At 40.3% G+C, this 21,028-nt stretch overlaps 1 protein-coding gene across 1 annotated transcript; it reads left to right on the forward strand.

Annotated features, from left to right (window-relative positions):
- Positions 1–1,862: 1,862 nt before the first annotated feature.
- On the forward strand, positions 1,863–19,972 carry LOC120567713 (sodium- and chloride-dependent GABA transporter 2-like). Its single transcript, XM_039814682.1, has 15 exons — positions 1,863–2,480; positions 7,830–8,001; positions 8,103–8,237; positions 8,408–8,545; positions 8,767–8,854; positions 9,470–9,602; positions 11,319–11,453; positions 11,993–12,096; positions 12,229–12,353; positions 12,500–12,612; positions 12,699–12,836; positions 12,930–13,032; positions 18,322–18,422; positions 18,696–18,866; positions 19,599–19,972. Exons 1-15 carry the CDS (start codon positions 1,863–1,865, stop codon positions 19,704–19,706), a joined length of 2,382 nt encoding a protein of 793 aa, XP_039670616.1. The 3' UTR covers positions 19,707–19,972.
- Positions 19,973–21,028: the final 1,056 nt, after the last annotated feature.

Genomic DNA, 21,028 nt, shown 5'->3' on the forward strand with positions numbered 1-21,028 from the left:
AGAATGTCAAGCTCCTTCCCTCTCCCTTTTACAGCTGAGAGATTAATATCAAAAGGGAAACTATAAAAGATTGATCAAATCAGTGTATATACAGTACAGGCCAAAGGTTTGGACACACCTTCTCATTCAATGTGTTTCTTTATTTTCATGACTATTTACATTGTAGATTCTCACTGAAGGCATCAAAACTATGAATGAACACATATGGAATTATGTGCTTAACAAAAAAGTGTGAAATAACTGAAAACATGTTTTATATTCTAGTTCCTTCAAAGTAGCCGCCCTTTGCTTTTTTGATAGCGCTGCAAACCCTTGGTGTTCTCTCAATGACTACGTTTACAAGCTGTCAATTTTCGGGTTATAGTCGGGTTAAGGTCACTATTCGGGTTTCTGAAACATTCGGAATAACCCGTTTACATGCGTGAGCAGAGAGAGTTACTCCTGTATACATGGAATTTGTAATCAATTGGCGATATCCCGACGTAAACGGCGACGCACGGTTAGCGTCTGGACGTAGCCTACGGACAACCTTAAGACGCGATAACTTTTCGGTCACCTTCTTATAAATCTCACTATCTCGGTACTTTCTGCCGTCAACAAAAGACATTATATTCATGGTTTTCACCGCACTAATAAAGAAATTGGTTTCCTCCTCGCTCCAAAAGTGTGGTGCTGCGTCTCGCCATGTTTACCTCTACTTCTTGTTTACTTCCGGTATACTGCGTGCAGTTTTTCTGCATTGACATATATATAACTATATTATTATAGTATATAATTATTATTATAACTATGTTTTCTGGCGCATACAACAAGTTCCTCTACTCAAAAGACCAAGATTCCTTGCGAATAGAACATGCGCAGAACACAAATCAATGTTCCTTTTGATGGGGATATGCCGATACGCGTTTACATGACCAAAATTTCGGGTTAGAAAAGGGGTAACCCAGGTAGCATATTCGGGTTTTTAAAAACCGGAATATGAGCATATTCAGGTTTTTGCAGGTGTTTACATGGCCGTGCGTGACCGGGTTATTGCTAATATTCCGGTTTTGAACGGGTTATTGGCTGCATGTAAACGTAGTCAATGAACTTCATGAGGTAGTCACCTGAAATGGTTTTCACTTCACAGGTGTGCTTTGTCAGGGTTAATTAGTGGAATTTTTAACCCTTATTAAAAAAGCAAAGGATGGCTACTTTGAAGAATCTAAAATATAAGACAGTTTTTCAGTTATTTCACACTTTTTTGTTAAGTACATAATTCCATATCTGTTCATTCATAGTTTTGATGCCTTCAGTGAGAATCTACAATGTAAATAGTCATGAAAATAAAAAGGAAACGCATTGAATGAGAAAATGTGTCCAAACTTTTGGCCTGTACTGTACATGTGTATATATTCTGTTTTACTGGCCCACATTTTTTTCTGTCTGCAGCACTTCTTTGTCCGTCCATCCTGACATCCAAGGACTTCATCTGTTGTGTATTCAGTATTCAGAATACTGCAACTTTTTTCTTTTATTATGTATCTTTTCCTTATTTGACTATTACCTGCTACCAACCTATAAAACAAAAACAGTTCCAGTGGGCAGGGAGCTACCTTGCTGTTTTGCAAGAGCCAGAGGGAGCTATTCAAAGAGTCACCAGTCCTGACTTTGTTTAAATATATGTATAAACTGATCTTTGCTGCTTTTAGTATGTGTCTTTTCTTAATTTGTCTACATCCTGCTCTCAAGCCAGCAATAATTAAATAAAAACATAAAACCAGACATTCTCACAGCACTCCACCTGGCACTCACCCACCTGGACAGTCCCAATATGTATTGGAGTCTGTACTGAAGTCATTGAACAGCATTCTAACATTAGAATGCTGTTCATTGACTTCAGTTCAGCATTCAACACTGTGATCCCCTCCAAGCCTATCTCCAAGCTCAGCCACCTTGGCATCAGCAACTCACTCTGCAACTGGATTATCGACTTCCTTACTAACAGACCCCAGGCTGTTAAATTAAGAAGTCTCTCCTCCTCCACTATCACCCTGAACAATGGCGTGCCGCAGGGCTGTGTGTTGAGCCCTCTGCTCTACTCCCTCTTCACCCACGACTGCGCCCCTGTTTATAGCTCCAATGCCATAATTATGTTCGCAGATGACACCACAGTGGGGGGCCTGATCAAAGAGGAGGATGAAACAGCATATAGGGATGAGGTTCAGCACCTAGCTATGTGGTGTAAAAACAATAACCTGGCACTCAATACCCAGAAGACCAAGGAGATCATTGTTGACTTCAGGAGAACCAAGATCAATGCACACACCCCCCTCCACATTAGCGGTGCTGAAGTGGAACGTGTGTCTAGCTTTAAGTTCCTTGGGGTCCACATGACAGAAAATCTTTCTTGGTCTCTCAACTCCTCCAGTCTGGTGACTTTCTACGGAGCCTTAAGAAAGCACAACTATGCCCTAGAATTCTATCAGACATCTACAGCTGTACCATTGAGAGCATACTCACAAACTGCATCTCTGTATGGTACGGCAACGCTGCCGATCACAAGGCACTACAAAGAGTAGTGAAATCTGCCCAATGGACTATTGACTCCCAACTGCCCTCCATCCACAACACATATCATAAACTCTGTACAAACAAAACCAAAACCATTGTCAAGGATGCCACCCACCCAAACCACGGTCTTTTCACCCTACTTCCATCTGGCAGGCGATACAGGAGCCTGCGCTCCCGCACCAGCAGGCTCAGGTACAGCTTCTTTCCAGATGCTGTAACACTGCTGAACAAAACTTCACCTCCTGTCTAGCACTTGCACTTTAGCTGTTTACTTCCTTAAATTAAAAACTCATGGAAGTTAATGTTTGTAGTAGTCAACGCTTACCGGTAAGGAGAATTGCATTAATTAATCTTAATTACATTAAGCTTACAGTAGCAGTTTACATTAGCTTGTAGTTTACTGCATACATGTAACATTAGCTCATTGTCCAGTAGCTTCTAGTTTTCAAACAAATGCAGTGCAAAATATGATAAGCAACTACAAGGTAAACGCTACCAGCTAATGAGCTACCACCTGCAGTATGATATGCAGTAAACTGCAAGTGAGAAAGGTCAAATAGTACTGTAAACACACAAGCTACAAGGCTACAACCAACATATGAAAAGTCATAATAACAACACCATTGATAAACACCCACTAACACAGTCAAGGTAGGTGTAAGTGTGTTAAATGGTCAACAGTTGTCAGTTAAGACCATGATGAAGAAACTACACCACTACACAGTTACATGAAGTACCTTCATGTTACATTATGCTTAAATATACTTGTGATACAATTCTAATCTTACCAGGACAGGTTGGATAACTACTGGACTAACCTAAAGCTTTCTCCTTCTGTCTGCAGTCTTGAAGCAACAACATCATATACTTGTGTACAGTATATAGTAATGTTTGAATAAATGTCATAATAAAGATACATGTTTTGTTAATGTCTTTTTAGAGCTTGTATACCTATTAAACCAGGCAGCATCTGAATATAATTAATCAGTTAGAAGTTTCCTGTGTCCAGGTCATAATTTGATGGAAAAATAGACATTGAAATATTATATACACACCCAAAAACTTAAAGACACAGACAAACCAGTTAATTTAATGCATTTATTCTTAAAATGGCAATCTCTAATATAGCAAATAATCTATTCAACATCTCTATTTGGCCTCTGTCTCCTCTCTGCTTGTCTTTTGCTTTCCCTCTCCTCCTCCTCGTCATCTCTCCCTTCTGGCTTTTCCATCCTCAGTGAACGCCTCCGTTTGTTTTTTAGTCCCTGTTAAAAGACAGCAAACACAAGAAAAAGATGTTTAATTCAATTCAATTCAATTCAATTTTATTTATAGTATCAAATCATAACAAGTTATCTTGAGACACTTTACAGATAGAGTAGGTCTAGACCACACTCTATAATTTACAAAGCCCCAACAATTCCAACAATTCCAGTAATTCCCTCAAGAGCAAGCAGTGCGACAGTGGCGAGGAAAAACTCCCTCTTGGGAAGAAACCTCGGACAGACCCAGGCTCTTGGTAGGCGGTGTCTGACGAGCCGGTTGGGGGTGTGATGAACAGTGGCGATAGTAGTCACATTAATAATGGAACAGTGACTGGATGTAGCGGGAAGCTGCAGGGTTCAGCAGGACGCAGCATGACATTGCAGGGCATCGCTGAGCTCAGCAGGGAGTGCAGCAGGACCACGGCGACAGCTGCAACCAGGGTCTTGGTGCCAACGTTCTCCAAGGAAATACGCTGGGGAAAAAGATAAGGACTCCGGGAGTAAACTCCCCAGAAGCTAGGATTAGTAACAAGCATTTCTGGGATGGGCTGCCCACAAATAGTAATAGTAATAGTAACAGTAATAGAAAGGGAGAGGAGAGCAGCGCTCAATGTGTCAAAGGAAGGAAGTCCCCGGCAGTCTAGGACTATAACAGCGTAACTATAACAGGTAACTAAGAGAGACAGGTCATAAGGAGAGGTAGCGTTTTCGGGCTTAGAGCTCTCCCCTGCCGCGGATCTGGCTTGGCTGGCCTGCCTCCCCTACTTTGTTATGTATTATTAATCTAACAATTATGAAGAGAAGCAGTTGGGCCAGTTAGGTGAACACTGCAACTCCTCACTCCCTAACTATAAGCTTTGTCAAATAGGAGAGTTTTAAGTTCATTCTTGAATGAGGTGACAGTTTCTGCCCCCCAAACCCAGATCGGGAGCTGGTTCCATAGGAGAGGAGCCTGATAACTGAAGGCTCTAGCTCCCATTCTACTTTTAGAGACTCTAGGTACCACCAGTAACTCTGCATTCTGGGAGCGCATTGCTCTAGTAGGACAATAGGGTATTAGGAGCTCTTCTAGATATGATGGTGCTAGACCATTTAGAGCTTTGTAGGTCAAGAGAAGGACTTTAAACTCAATCCTGGATTCAACAGGAAGCCAATGCAGAGAAGCTAATACAGGAGAAATATGATCTCTTTTCTTAGTTCTTGTGAGAACACGCGCTGCAGCATTCTGGATCAGCTGGAGAGTCTTAAGAGACTTATTTGAGCAACCTGACAGTAGGGGAATTACAATAGTCCAGCCTGGAAGTAACAAATGCATGGACTAGTTTTTCAGCGTCGCTTTTGAGACAGGATATTCCTAATTTTGGCAATGTTACGAAGATGAAAAAAGGCTGTTCTTGAGGTTTGTTTTAGATTGGCATTAAAGGATATATCCTGATCAAAGATAACCCCTAAATTTCTAACAGTGGTGCTGGAGGCCAGGGCAACACCATCCAGAGTAGCTATATCTCTAGATAATGAAGTTCGGAGGTGTTTAGGGCCCAGCACAATAACTTCAGTTTTGTTAGGGTTTAACATCAGAAAATTATAGGTCATCCAGGATTTTATATCCTTAATGCACGCTTGAAATTTAGCTAGCTGACTGGTTTCGTCTGGTTTGATTGACAAGTATAATTGGGTGTCATCCGCATAACAGTGAAAGTTAATTGAGTGTTTTCTAATAATATTGCCTAGAGGAAGCATATATAAGGAGAATAGAATTGGTCCAAGCACTGAGCCTTGAGGAACCCCATGGCTAACTTTAGCGTACTTGGAGGATTTATCATTAACATTCACAAATTGAGATCGATCAGAGAAATAGGACCTAAACCAACTCAGAGCAATTCCTCTAATGCCAACCAAGTGTTCCAATCTCTGTAACAGGATTGAATGGTCAATTGTGTCAAATGCAGCACTAAGATCTAGTAAAACAAGAATGGAGACAAGACCTTTGTCTGCAGCAGTTAAAAGGTCGTTAGTAATTTTCACCAGTGCCGTCTCTGTGCTATGATTCTTTCTAAATCCTGATTGAAAGTCATCAAATAAACTATTGCTATGTAGAAAATCACATAACTGATTAGCAACCACCTTCTCAAGGATCTTGGATAGAAAGGGAAGGTTAGATATAGGCCTATAGTTTGCTAAGACCTCAGGATCCAGGGTGGGTTTTTTCAGAAGAGGTTTTATCACAGCTACTTTAAATGACTGTGGTACATAACCTGTTAATAGAGACATATTGATCATATCTAGTAATGAGGTGTTAACCACAGGTAATGCTTCTTTGAGTAGTCTCGTTGGGATGGGGTCCAAGAGACAGGTAGATGGCTTAGCTGAGGATATCTTTAACATTAATTGTTGAAGGTCTATAGGATAAAAGCAGTCTAAGTATATGTCGAGACTAGTCTTCATTTCTAACGACTCTGCGTTTAAAGGTGAACCGTTAGAAGTTGAGTGTAAAAGGTGATGAATTTTATCTCTAATTGTTGTAATTTTATCATTGAAGAAGCTCATGAAGTCATCACTACTCAGAGCTAGAGGAATAGATGGCTCAGTATTTCAGTTTACCGTTATTAATGCTATAACGCAATTAAGGAACATAACTAACGGCTATGCCAACTCATTCATTCCCTCTGCTATAAGACTGTTAAATGAATATCATACCAGACTGTTATAAATTAATATCAAAAGGGAAACTATAAAAGATTGATCAAATCAGTGTATATACATGTATACTGCAGACATACACATGAAAACAGGAAATTAAGCCTCATATTCAATAATAATGTTCTTTTGGTTTCAATCTTCCTCTGAATGTCGTTTCAATAGTTGGATAGAAATCAGTCTCTAATGCTTTGTGTTGCATTTAGACTTGACATTTTTCGTATCAAGTACAGATGCTAAACAGATACATTAAGCGTAAAGGGGGTAACAGCCAATCAAAATAAGTCTGTGAGTGAGTGACTGGACCTGAGTTTCTGGCCACAGCCACAGTTCTGCTCAAGCCTGAAAGTTAGATTTCACTTTGGGTCCATTTGCACATTATACCAATCCAAAATCCAGTTAGTGAACACTTACTATATGTTAGCACCTGACTTGGGGCTGTATTCATGGAAAATATTAAAGGGTAACTACCATTTTTTTTTTCAACCATTTCCCCATGCATTTATGTCTAATAGACTGATGTGAACAAAAATCTTTGAATTTGGTCCAGTATTGAGCGAGATCGCAACGACGAGCCTGTGCGAACCGAGCTACAACGTAACCTAATGGGGCAATTCTGGAGCCTTGCTTTTTGTCCAATAAAAGGGATGTTTTTGCTTCTGACAGGCTCAGATTGTTACTAAAAGTGTCTGACAACATTATCGATCTCAGGACGTGACTTTTTGTCTGGACACAGCGGTGTGGAGAGTGAAACGCGAGGTGTTCAGGTAGTCTCTTGTTACGGAGTAGGCTACAGAAATTATAGGCTCCTGTTATCTAAATGTTTGTCTGTGCCATGGCTCAATATTTAAATGATTTCAACAGTGTGGATGTTTTAATTTAAGAACTCCTCTGGCACTTGCAAAACAGACACTGGAGCTGGTTTTGTATTTAGTATGAGTTTTGGGTTAAGATCAGAATGTAGTCAAATTAGGAAGAAAAAGAACTTTATAAAAAGTTTCCAGGATTTTGGAATCATAACAGAAACAGACAATGGAAGACTTCCCTGATCTTCAGATGAACAAAGCCAGAATAAGATGAAAATGAAAATCACACTGGAACTGTTTGTTTTATAGGTTTATAGGTACTAAAATCATCAAAGATCAGTTTGCATATACACATATTTAAACAAAGTCAGGATTGGTGACTCTTTGAATAGCTCCCTCTGGCCCTTTTGTTTTATTGGTTGATAGCAGGTAATAGTCAAATAAGGAAATGATACATAAAAGAAAAAAAGTTGCAGTATTCTGAATACTGACTACACAACGGCTGCAGTCCTTGGATGTCAGGATGGACGGACAAAGAAGAAAAAGAGAAAATCAGAGAAGTGCTGCAGCCAGAGGAAAGTGGGCCAGTAAAACAGAATATATTCTGGTTGTTGCAGGAAATGTGGTCGGCCTGGGCAACGTGTGGAGATTTCCTTACCTCTGCTACAAGAACGGTGGAGGTGAGTCATACAACTTCTAAATTTCATAAAAAGCTGATTACACAAAATGAACTTGTCATTTCTGCGGGCATCCATGAAGTATCTCTATTTAATGTGCATAGGGGCCTTTCTGGTGCCATATGGTCTGTTAGCTGTGGTGTGTGGGATACCTCTGTTCCTGTTGGAGACTTCAGTTGGTCAGTTCACCCAGGAAGGATTCATCACTTCTTGGAGGAAGTTGTGTCCACTGGCTCAAGGTGAGTTAAAGTAAAATGGGCAGAAAGGGGAGAAAAAGCCCAAATCACAGCATACATAACACTATTATACCAATACAATCATTTACAAATACCAATTCAAGCTGTTTTGCTAATGTTTTTTACCTCAATAGGTAGTGTGTTTAAAACTGTGGTTTGTATTTCTACTGTAGGAATTGGATTTGGACAACTGACGATTTCACTCTGTTGCTTCATCTACGTTTTAATTGAAGCTTGGGCTCTCTTCTACCTGGTGTTCTCATTTAGATCCCAGCTGCCCTGGGCCAGCTGTGACAACACCTGGAACACGGGTCAGACTTGTACAATTTCACTTTAAGTTGTTAAAGCTTTGAAAAAAAGTCTGAGTGTGATGATGATCACAACAAACTGTGGCTTTTAGTTTATGAAAAAACGAAAAGTCGGTCTATAGGTTGACATCTAACCAACACACAAAGACCTTCACATCACTCCTACGATTTAGAGCCTTCAAGTCTTTTGCCCTCATTAAATCTGTGTTTGTTCCCAAACCCAGCTAACTGTCTTGGTCTACAGACTTTTACTTCATCTAATGTGACTGCAAATCAGACCAACACCACCTCTGCTGCAACTGAGTTCTGGGAGTGAGTTTAACTTCTTTATCTTTTAAGGAGCCATAATTAAATGTAAATTATTGTATCACTATTTCACTTTTGATGCTTTAATACCATGTTTTTCATTCTATGATTTCATGCTACTCAGTATTTTTTAAGTGTGGATCTTCAAGTACTTTAAAATTAAAGCTTTCTAAAAGTTGATGTACTAAGTACTATGAAAATCTCAAGGATTCTACCTGGTGTTGGGCTTTTGATATTGGTTTACAGTCACAATGTTAGTTGTTCTGATGCAATTTTGCAAAACACGAAAGCTTTAACTTCTCCACTGACAATATTACACGTTTCCTGAGTTGTGACACAGTTCAGAGACATTTGAAAAGAAAACAAATAATTGACTATTCATAGTAACATGAATAATATGTCAGAGGCAACAATAACAAATTTGTTTTTAATCTGAAATTGTGTTTGAAATGTCCTTTACCATTTTCGAAATTTCCATTGGCTATTGTGGTTCAATGTAATGTCAAATTGTCAGTAAGTAAACTGAGTAATTTTACCACATTATACATCCTTACTTCCCACGGCCCTCTTCAGCTCTTTGTCTCGCATTATGTGCACCTGTTCAATTCCCCCTCTCCTCAGACGCCGTGTGCTGGGCGTGTCTGGAGGCATTGAGGAGCTGGGCAGTGTGAGATGGGAGCTGGCTTTGTGTCTTATGGCCTGCTGGGTGATCTGCTACTTCAGCATCTGGAAAGGTGTCAGATCTTCTGGAAAGGTCAGTGGAAATATATTTTACAAATATATAAACAGTGCTTTTTCAGTATTACAGTTTTTCCATTTAGGGCTGTGCAATTAATCTTTTTTTTAATCATGATAACAATTTGGAATGGAAATGGAATGGAATGGAAATGTATTTATATGAAACAGGGACAAGCACAAATAAACATTAAACTTGTAATACAAGATAATATGTCTTGGGTCAGGTTATATCAACAATTGCTAATTTCCACCTGTAGTCCCTGGGCAGGTATGACAATTATAAAAATAACAATTTTATTAAGAAATTTAACAGGACTGTTGATGATGTGGTGACCATAGTAATTAAAAACAAGCAGTCTAGCAAAAAAACTGGAAAACAGCAGTGCCAAAAGCCCACTCACTCTCTCTCTAACCCCTCCTCAGCACACACACTCAGACAGAAGCAGCAGTTTAGACACATTTGAGTACAATCCAACTCTAGACACTCATACATACACAGATACAGACACACAGACACACTCACATATACAGTATCTTATAGATGTGTGGAAACTTGCTTACTCAACAACCAACTATTTGTTAGGCATGAGAAAGTGTGGGAATTTGTACATAAGATATATTCTGTAGGAAGGGCATTCCACTGCCTCATGGCCACACATATGAAAGAGGAACTCCCAAATTGGGTCTTATGTTGTGGGATGCTACACTCCCCCCTTTTAACGCTTCGAGTAGTTTGCGCTGTTATTTTGGAGCAGAGTGTTACAAACTTTTTCAGAGGGGGAGCAGTAGCACCGTATATGATTGTAGAGTATGTAGTACAGACACATTTGAGTGTTTTATTAAATTATCAAAACTAAGTTGATCATATTTGGCAAGTATATGACAGTGATGATAATGACGTGTTTTTTTGTCATGGATCTTGAGGCAGTTTTTATGCAAAGATTCTAAGGGTTTTATGACTGTTTTACATGCCTGAGACCAGGATGTAATGCAGTATAGAAGGTGGGGGATGGTCATTGCATTTAAGTATGTACTAGATGCTTCAGTGGTGAGAGTTTCTTATGTATCTAAAATGTACTAAATTAAGTTTCAGTTTGTTGCACAACTTTTTAACATGTCATTTAAAGCTGAGTGTTGAATCTAGAGTTACCCCCAGATATTTTCTCTACATGTTTTATATGTTGGTCATTTACTAAAATTTCAGGATAAGTTTTAAGTTTAGACCTACTTGTAAAGAACATGGTTACAGTTTTTTTACATTTAATGTGAGGCATAAGTCATGTAACCAGTCACTAACCTTGCTCATGACACTTGATAATTTCTTGGCCACATCTGTTGCACTTCTCCTTTGGGTATATAAAACGGTGTCATCAGCATACATAATAATATTTATGCCCTTGCAGACATCAGGCAGGTCATTAATATATAAGCAAAAGAACAGTAGCCCTAGAATTTACCCCTGTGGGACTCCCACATTGATGGACGGCGGAGCACGCAGCAGACACGCAGTGGAGCCGGTCCACATTCGTTACGCATCTGGTGGAAATCCCCGGTTAGAGTCCAGATGTGCAGTTAGTTGTTCTGCCACAACTTTTTCCATAACGTGATGGTCGGGAGTTGGAGACCACAACCAGTTTTCACTGGTTTACCACACTTTCTGTATTTGTGTTGCATGTAATCATCAACAACATTTAGTGATTACTTTTCTTTAACAACTTTCTTTTCATTTAAGGTAGTGTATTTTACAGCCACGTTCCCCTATGTGATGCTCCTGATACTGTTGATCAGGGGCTTGACTCTACCTGGAGCTTGGGAAGGGATCTACTACTACCTGTATCCAGACCTGAACCGCCTGGCTAACCTGGAGGTGACCAGTTTATTTGAATCCCCACTTTTGAATTACTTGGGTATTGGTACCTGTAGGATCAAAACAACGACAGACGTGATAGACAGATTGTTAATCCAATCACCTACTAGATATTTTTGGAAAGCGCCTGACCTTTTTCAAAACGTTTCCAATGACAGCTCCTTAGATGGTTCTGTTGATAGAATACATCCATAGTTCTGTGTTTACAAACCATCTGTTGCAGCATTAGGTGGGCATGGTTGTCAAATTCTCTGTTCTGGAAATGTACCAAATTTGTTGGATGCTGTCCTCTACTGTTTTCATATCAGAAAGGGGGTTTCAGACAGTGTTGGATGATCTGACATGGATTATGTTTTATGCATACTGCAGCCTTAATTTAGATACTTTATTGTGTTGGGTTTGGTTCACTGACTGGGAAATGGATGGCTCTTTGGTGAGATCCTCCCCCTGAGTCCTCCTATTCATCAAGCATCTCAGAACTACTGCAAGGAAGAACACTCTATACTTCAGTATATTATACAACTTTCCCTACATTACAGGTCTGGATAGAAGCAGGATCTCAAATATTTTTCTCCTACAGCCTGACTGCAGGGGGTCTGCATGTCCTGGGCAGCTATAATGAGTACAACAACAACTGTTACATGTAAGTATAAGTCATATATCACAAGAACTTCAATCATACTATGTTGGTTCAGAAGAAGCCATTTACTTTGCAAGTATCCATAGGAATGTCCTCCTTTTGACAAGAGACTTTTTGTCTTCCTGTGGCCTCTAGGGACTGCTTTTGGCTCTGTCTGCTGAACAGTGGGACCAGTTTTGTGGCTGGATTTGTCGTCTTCTCTGTACTTGGATTCATGGCTCAGAAACAGGGTGTTACTGTCGACACTGTGGTCGAGTCAGGTGAAGTATTTTCAAAGATTTCATCATATGCAATGTTTTGGATCCAAGTATATCATCCAAAGTTGAAGGCAGTGTTCTACAAAGTAACATAAATATGTACTGTATATAGCTTAATGGTATCACGTCTCTCCTCGTTCACTTCACAGGTCCAAGTTTGGCCTTCATTGCTTACCCTCAGGCAACAGCTCTGATGCCTTTTCCACAGTTCTGGACTGTCTGCTTCTTCCTGATGCTCATTCTGCTGACTGTTGACACACATGTGATACCATTTGTCCCATTACCTATTGACAAATAATAGATGTTTTTAAGACACACATGAAAAAGTTAATTTAATTTTGTCCCCAGTTTGTGATAGTGGAGAGTTTTATCACCACGGTGACCGATTTGTTTCCAAAGTGGTTTCGTGCACCATTGAGGCACGAGATCTTTGTCCTTGCCATCTGTGTCTCCAGCTTCCTCATACATCTTACCTTGGTTACGGAGGTGAACACAAATATTTATGAAGCTTTCTTTATGAAAAATACATTTCATTTTAAAAATGTCATCAAAATGACGTGTTACATTTTCTTGCTTTAGGGAGGAATTTACATATTCCAACTCATTGACTTCTACGGCTCTACCAGAGTGAGTCAGAATTTTGTGGCTATTTGTGAATGCCTGGCTGTGGGCTGGATATTTGGTGAGTTAGATTACTTATTACTTAAAGCATAAAGACGGTGTTAGTCCATAATAATAATAATAATAATAATAATAATGTATACTTTATTAATCCCGCAAGGGGAAATTACAATGTTTTCACACTGTTGTTATTACACACAGGCATGAATTACACACACATGTTCAAGGGGTGATAGAATGCAAAAACGATTTTAACCTGTCATAGTTGAATAACAACGAGTTCGGTGGGTAAATAGGACATACATAGAAGCTCAAAATCCCATTGACACCCATTTACTATGACAATCTCATATTTTGAAACTGCCGCTGAAAACGGGCGAATCTCAACAAAGCTGGAAGTTGACGTAAGCATTCCAAGACCTGTACCTTTGTCACGCCCATGGGTGTATTAAGAGAACGGTCATGCCCCAACATTTACATAGGCTACACAACTGACCTGAGATCAGGTAGTCTTCTGAATCTAGGTCGCGCAGATCTCTGCTATACCATTACAAAATTCACTTCTGAAACTTTTTTATGCAAGAAATCAACCATGTAAAGCTCAAATATGGGACGTTTTACGAAAATGGATGGCTAATTGCAAATTTTGTCCGACTGTGTGTCGGAGTTCAGCAGCTGGTGCTGCCTGGGTTGCTACATTGCCGCTCTGCCTGCCTTCCTTCACAGACACCGGCCTGCTGTGAGCTCGATTGAGCTCCGTGAAGGCCGACAGCCCGCGGTTCTCAATACCCGCCCAAACTCACCCTTTCTGGGTGACTGGACTACCAAACGCTGCTGCCCTGACAGAGCTCCAGGGCCTGCAGCTTGCTGTTCTCCCTCCCCTCTTCCTGCTAAATGGCCGGTGTGTGACTGAGAGAGCGGTCAGCGAGTTTGTTACGCCCGCAATCTCTTACCGCAGGTTCCAGTTAATCTTATAATGGATATGTGTGTTGAGTTATTTAAACAAACAATCGAGGAAATAAACTGCCTCTTTTCAGCGAGTTTCATTGATAGAGCCCTCGGTGAGCTGTAGTCCATCAATGAGAGCTAGCTAGCCTCCTCCTAACGAGACCTCTGAAATTCACAAAAGTGCATTAAATTGAAATCCAAAATCAGACAAGTGTTAGCTAAGCTTTGTAAGACCTTGGGGAACCTGTAATATACATGCCATGACGAAATTCTGTAAACTGTAAATATACTATAGTTTTTTGTGATCAAATTTTTATTTTATTTTAAAGGAACACGCCGACTTATTGGGAATTTAGCTTATTCACCGTAACCCCCAGAGTAAGACAAGTCGATACATACCCTTCTCATCTCCGTGCGTGCTGTAACGCTGTCTGACGGCTCCAGCATTAGCTTAGCATAGCACAGATCCTGCAGGTAACTGGTTCCAACTAGCCTACTGCTCCGAATTGTGACAAAGTGACAAAATAACTCCAACATGTTCCTATTTACATGTTGTGATTTGGAGTCATAGCGTGTACAAAAACAACGTAACATGAGACACAGCCGTCTTCTATCCGTAAACAAACCGGGAACTATATTCTCAGACAGGCTTGCTGCGAGCATATCACTCCGCCCAAGTACTATATTCTTCCACCTGAGAATATAGTTCCTGGTTTGTTTACGGTTAGAAGATGGCTGTGTCTCATGTTACGTTGTTTTTTGTACACGCTGTGACTCTACAAATCACAACATGTAAATAGGAACATCTTGGCAATATTTTTTCACTTATTCGGAGCAGTAGGATTGCTGGAACCATTCACCTGCATGTTCTGCTGGCCTGATGCTGCTGGAGCCGTCGGACAGCATTACAGCACGCACAGAGATGAGAAGGGTATGTATCGACTTGTCTTACTCTGGGGGTTACGGTGAATAAGCTAAATTCCCAATAAGTCGGCGTGTTCCTTTAAAGAGACAAGTATGTATACGCCTCAAAAATAGAGCACAAAACATATATTCACATACCTACCTATACATATACATAGAATCGTATGATTGACAACTAAGATGAATAAAAAAAAAATAAAAAAAATAAAAATAAGATAGAATAAATAACTAAATAAAACCCCAGATATAACCCACCCACCCCCTGGATCCAGAAATCCAAATCTCGGTTACATATTTTACCTGAAGCCCGCGGAGGGTAGTTAAAAGTGAAAGCCAAGCCTCTATTGCTGACTCTTTTGCTCCGTGGACTCTAGCTGTCGACAACTCCAAGTAAACAATATCCAAATATGTTAAAACCCAAGCTCGAAAAGAGAGTGAATGTGGAGGTTTCCAACGTGTGGCAACAAGTTTTTTTGCAGCCGTAAGTCCAGCCTGCAATGCTTTTCTCTTATTCAGTGGCAAACCCTGCCTTGACAGATCATTCAAAATAAGTGTAGCAGGCGAGCAGGGCAATCTAACCTCAACAACCTAGAGAGGTTAAAGGCAACCATCTTCCAAAAGTCGGCCACTGGGGTACACTCCCAAAACATGTGAAAATAACTGCCTATTACTTTGGAGGAACAGAAAGTACACGTAGGATCATCAATAACCTTCATCAAATGAAGCTTCCTAGGAGTTAAATATACCCTGTGTATATAATTGTAATGTATTTGCTGATGATCAGGGTTTCTGGATGCTAAGCCCACACTGATCCAACTTTATCCCAGTCAAATGTAGGCTCCAAATCTGGAACATCTCTCCTCCACACTGTGTCGTAAATATACTATAGTTATGCCGAAAGTAAGCTTTATAAGACCTTGGGGTAGATGTTATATAAGTGGCGTGATGAAATTCAAACTGTAAATATACTATAGTTATGCCGAAAGTGTAGCTAGCTAGACACAATCGTTTCACATTGTATTCAATGGGACACATAGCTAGCTAGCTGCTCCTCCTAACAAGACCCCCGGCGTTCACAAAAATGCCTTAATTTGAAATCGGACACCACAGTTAGCTTTATAAGACCTTGGGGTAGATGTTATATAAGTGGCGTGACGAAATTCAAACTGTAAATATATCATAGTTATGCCAGCAGCCGGGCGCGGAGCCCCGGTAGTGCAGTATCCACAAAGGGTGACTTTGCCCTGGGTATGGAGCCCAGCAGGCTGCCGCTTTCTCGTCAGACTGTGTGGAGCTCCTAAAGTCCGACAGTCTTGCCTAATTTGCAATTAGCCATCATTTTTCGTAAAACTGCCCATATTTGAGCTTTACATAGTTGATTTCTCGCATAAAAAAGTCTCAGAAGTGAATTTGGTAACGAAACATTGCAGTGTCTGGAATATGAGATTCTGTCGCCTCTCTAATGTGTGTGTATGGGGATTTGCTCAACCAATCAGTGTGCGTCTCTAATGTGTGTGTATGGGGATTCGCTCAACCAATCAGTGCTCGTCTCTAATGTGTGTGTATGGGGATTTGCTCAACCAATCAGCACGCAGCTCATCTAAATATTCATGAGCATACCATATTTGGAAGAAAAGCTCTTGTTACAAATAGGGCCAAAACACAGGGATGCATAAGGGCCCATAAAATATCAACCAGGCCATTTTCAGCCCAACCAATGTTACATACCCCATTAGGAACAGTGTGAAATACCCTTTATAATCATTCTATCACCCCTTTCAGTACCTGTACATGCAGTAATGGAGAGTTGTCAGAGTGAGGGAGCTGCCTGTGGAAAGGTGTCCAGAGCAGGTGGGGGGTTTGGTGGCTGAACTACTGAACTACCAGTCCACCACCATACTTTGGTCTGTATGGGGACTTGAACCAGCAACCCTCCGGTTCCCAACCCAACTCCCTACTGACTCCCTACTATTTTTTGCTACTGTCAGCAATCCTTTAAAAAGACCAAAATCAACAATGTATTAGTCCTTCTGTGGCTTCTTGTGGCTTTCAGTCCAAAACACTGAATATGTGAATCTTAAAAAAAAAAAAATCTAATCATCTTTATAAAAAATGCTCAGTTATTAAAGTGATGGTTCGGAGTAATTTACCCTAGGGTCCTTTGCACCATGACCTCGAGCCAAACACCCCCCCAGAAGCTTTTTTCACCTGGGTCTAACACTGGGCGAGTTAGCGTAGAGTAGCGTAGAGTAGCGTAGAGTAGCGTTAGCCGCTGAACAGCTTAGCGCGGGGCTAATGGACCCACGTTTGTATCTCTTAAATGACCCCACTAATAATGCCCGAAATGATACCAAAGGTCTACACTAGTATATATAGGTTATGCTCTCATAAAACGATGGATTGGAACGTTTGTAAGTACACCAGAAGTTTATGAACACTTGCCTGCTCTCTTCTGCTCTCTGTTGCTGCTGCTGCTGCTGCTGCTACCTGCAGTTAGACGAGTGCTTAGGGCCGTCTATAAATTACTACACCGAAAAGAGATACAACAAAAATATGTATTAATTTAATGATTAAATAAGGTAATGTCTCCAAACTTACCTCAATTATTACTTGTCTCCAGCTAGTTATATTACAGCACTTACTTTAAAAAATAAGTTAAATGATGTGGCTAGTGGGAGGGGAGGGGGGGGTTTGTGCTTTGACACTTTGAAAAAAAGGAAAATATGCATTGTATGAGCATTTCTGTGTTTGTATTTGAGCTTCAATAAAAATATCAGAGATTAAAAAAAAAATAAGTTAAATTAAAAAATATTTTTGTTGCATCTCTTTTCGGTGTTGTAATTTGTAGATGTCCCTAAGCACTCGTCTTACAGCAGCAACAACAACAGCAGAGAGCAGAAGCCAGCAGGCAAGTGTTATTTACATAAACTTCTGGTGTACTTACAAACTTTCCAATCCATCGTTTTATGAGAGCATAACCTATATATACTAGTGTAGACCTTTGGTATCATTTCGGGCATTATTAGTGGGGTCATTTAAGAGATACAAACGTGGGTCCATTAGCCCCGCGCTAAGCTATTCAGCGGCTAACGCTACTCTACGCTAACTCACCCAATGTTAGACCCAGGTGAAAAAAGCTTCTGGGGGGGTGTTTGGCTCGAGGTCATGGTGCAAAGGACCCTAGGGTGAATTACTCCGAACCATCACTTTAAGTTACACAGTTGCTGAAAGTGGGGGCAATAGTGCATTTGTCTGTGACATATGTTCAAACCCAATGTCAACATTTACAGAAATATTCCTAAATTGGAAATGTTAACTATAACATAAAAAAGATCTGGAAGCTTTGTTCATAGCAATCATATCGCTGAATGAGAGCAAATGTTTGAATCACGTTAACAGATCCTCCAGCTGTCTGGATCACACTGTTGTGTCTGTAGACAGTAATATTGACTAAATGGACCATTTGGTCTTCCATCAGGTGCTGACCGCTTTTCCAACATCATAGAGGATATGACAGGACAGAGACCATCAGTTTTCTTTAAACTCTGCTGGAAATACTTCATTCCTCTGCTGTCACTGGTGAGTTGGACACATTTCTTTGTGGCAACCAATGCTTTTACATTCTTGTATTAACTTTAGCAATTTATTCAGAACGTTTCAGTGAGATTTGTCAAACCAGAAGCAGGTTTTTTCCCCGCTGGACTTGCTGGATTATTTTGTGTGAATTTAACATTTTCACTTGCCTGAACTAATCTGAGACTCTGGCTTTTGCAATTCCACACTATCTTTTGTGCCATCTAATGATACATAACATCAATGTTGTGTTTGTCTTACCAAAACCCACTTTCACAGATCACCTTAATCCTGTACCTGATTGATTACAAAGCCCTCAAGTTTAACGACTGGTATGTTTACCCTGACTGGGCGTACGCTCTAGGATGGACCATGACCCTCTCCTCTGTTCTCATGGTGCCACTGTGGGCAGCTGGACAGATGTGTTTGACAGCAGGAACCTTCAGACAGGTCAGTGTCCATCAGTTTAAACAGTATGCTGTAGTCAGTGAGAGAGTACTCAAGTCGCTGTTCTCTGGACTCTTACCTTGACTTGGACTCGCAAACTCATGACTTGAACTCGCCCACTGATGACTGGGACTTGGACTCGGACTCGAGGATTTATGAAATAGTCCTCGGAAGTTGAATGAAGTTTCTGCCTACTTGTATGTTTAATAGGTCATACTAATTTGATATAGAATATTGATGTATTTATTTAGTCTGTTTCATGCAGGGGCATGGCGTGTGTCCTCCACCTGCGACTGTAGTTCATGATGGGCCCGTGCCCCCTACTACATGTTCACATTTGAAAGATGCAGAGGGATACACCCCGAGTTGTGAAGTTCGCCTTCACAGATTTTACATCCAATGCTGGCATAGAGCACTGCTAATTGCACCATTTGTGAACGCACAATTGGAGAGAAGACTTAGACTTGAACGCTGGTAATAGTAACTCGACCTGGACTCGCACTCTTCTTTAGTGACTGGGACTCGGACTCGGGGACTTGAGATTTGACTCAGACTCGACAGTTGGTAACTCAACTACAGTACCAGCTATAGCAGATTATTGCAGCTGCTGTTTTCGGTATTAGTCGATGAACATGTCCCAAGAGTGTAAAAGATGGCCCAAAATGTCTCCTGTAATTGTCCTAATGATTGGGGTAGTGTGTAAACTTACTGCTGTTGTTTGTTCCTATGTTCCAGCGTTTGTCTGTCCTCTGTCGTCCTGCTGAAGATCCAGCCTGGCAGAGGAGAGCCATGGGAGAGGAGGGAACAACTGTTGAACTGAGGACGTCTGCAGTGACCACTTAGTGTGAGCTGCAAAGTCACATTAACAAGACGGTTTCATCTGTCATTAGGTCATTTATTAAATAAGTTGCACGCTGGTTTGGGTCATTTTATTGAATAGAATAGTATAATTCTAACTTCTTAGCAGTAGCATCCCTAAACTGTCAGTTATCATTAAGTCAAGTATTACTGTGTACTATTCTTGTATCCCTTTCCTCCTCATATTTAATGTTGCTTCAGTCATCATCACTTATTTGCTCTCTCACCATTTGATTTAAATCAGTCTTAAAGTGTCCTGATTACTTTTGTCAATTATGATCTTTTCATTTACTTTCTCATATCACTCTATTCTAGTTATATATGTGCATTATTGTAAATAAAAAAGAGTGGATTTACTTCCTGCCTGGAAATACATGTAATGTATTTCTAACCCATGTTCTCTCAAATGCTGCTCAATACTGTAATAATAATTAATAATAATAAAATCCTTACCTGTCTTTCTTTTTTGTGTGATGAAGCAGAAACACATAGAAGATGGTGATGCACCAAACAACCACAGAGCACACCACAGGATTCATCACATCATGAAATGCTTAAGCATGTCTGATTTCCAATGATGAATATTAGTTTTGCACACTGAGATATGGAAAATGTACACAAAGAAAATAATACTAGTAACTGTTTTGGTAACCTCGAAAAGAAAATATGGTTCCATATTAGAAAAAACAATTACAAGTTTTTTAACTAAATGGTATGTTCACTTTTTTTTGTAGTAATGTTGCCTATAATGATGAATGTAGGAAATTGATGAAAGATAGAGACCAACTGCTTAAAACATCTTTAAAGGTCCAGTGTGTAACATGTTTAGTTGTTCATTCTCTAAATCTGTGTTGCCCGTTCACCAACTTGTCCTTTTTCATGAATATTTACCACCACCATCAATTCCAAGTATTCCTTTTGGCTTGAAATTTTACATTTGCGTTCGCATGAACTGGGGTAAACGCTCCATATTCATGCTCCATCTTGAAATACGTTAGCCGGTAAGGGACATACAGGACGTACTGCTCCGCCTTTCCCGTTTTCTCTGTCACATGATAAACTCCCAGCTGCTGCTAATGCTGCTAATGGGTATCGTAGATTCCCGGCCCCCGGCAAGTTTGAAGAAGGAAACATGGAGGACCACACGTATTCAAAATCCAAATTTCAGGAACAGGAGTCTTCTTCTTCCTCGCCCAGAAAAAGAAAAAGGAGATTGAAAAGAGCAAGAGAGCAGCTTTTTGAAGCGTGAAGGCTACCGTAGCTGTGATACCTACTTTGAACTGCGTGGCGCGAGAGAGTTGATTGCG

Source organism: Perca fluviatilis, chromosome 11 (genome assembly GCF_010015445.1).
Source record: "Perca fluviatilis chromosome 11, GENO_Pfluv_1.0, whole genome shotgun sequence".
In the NCBI taxonomy this organism is placed as follows: Eukaryota; Metazoa; Chordata; class Actinopteri; order Perciformes; family Percidae; genus Perca; species Perca fluviatilis.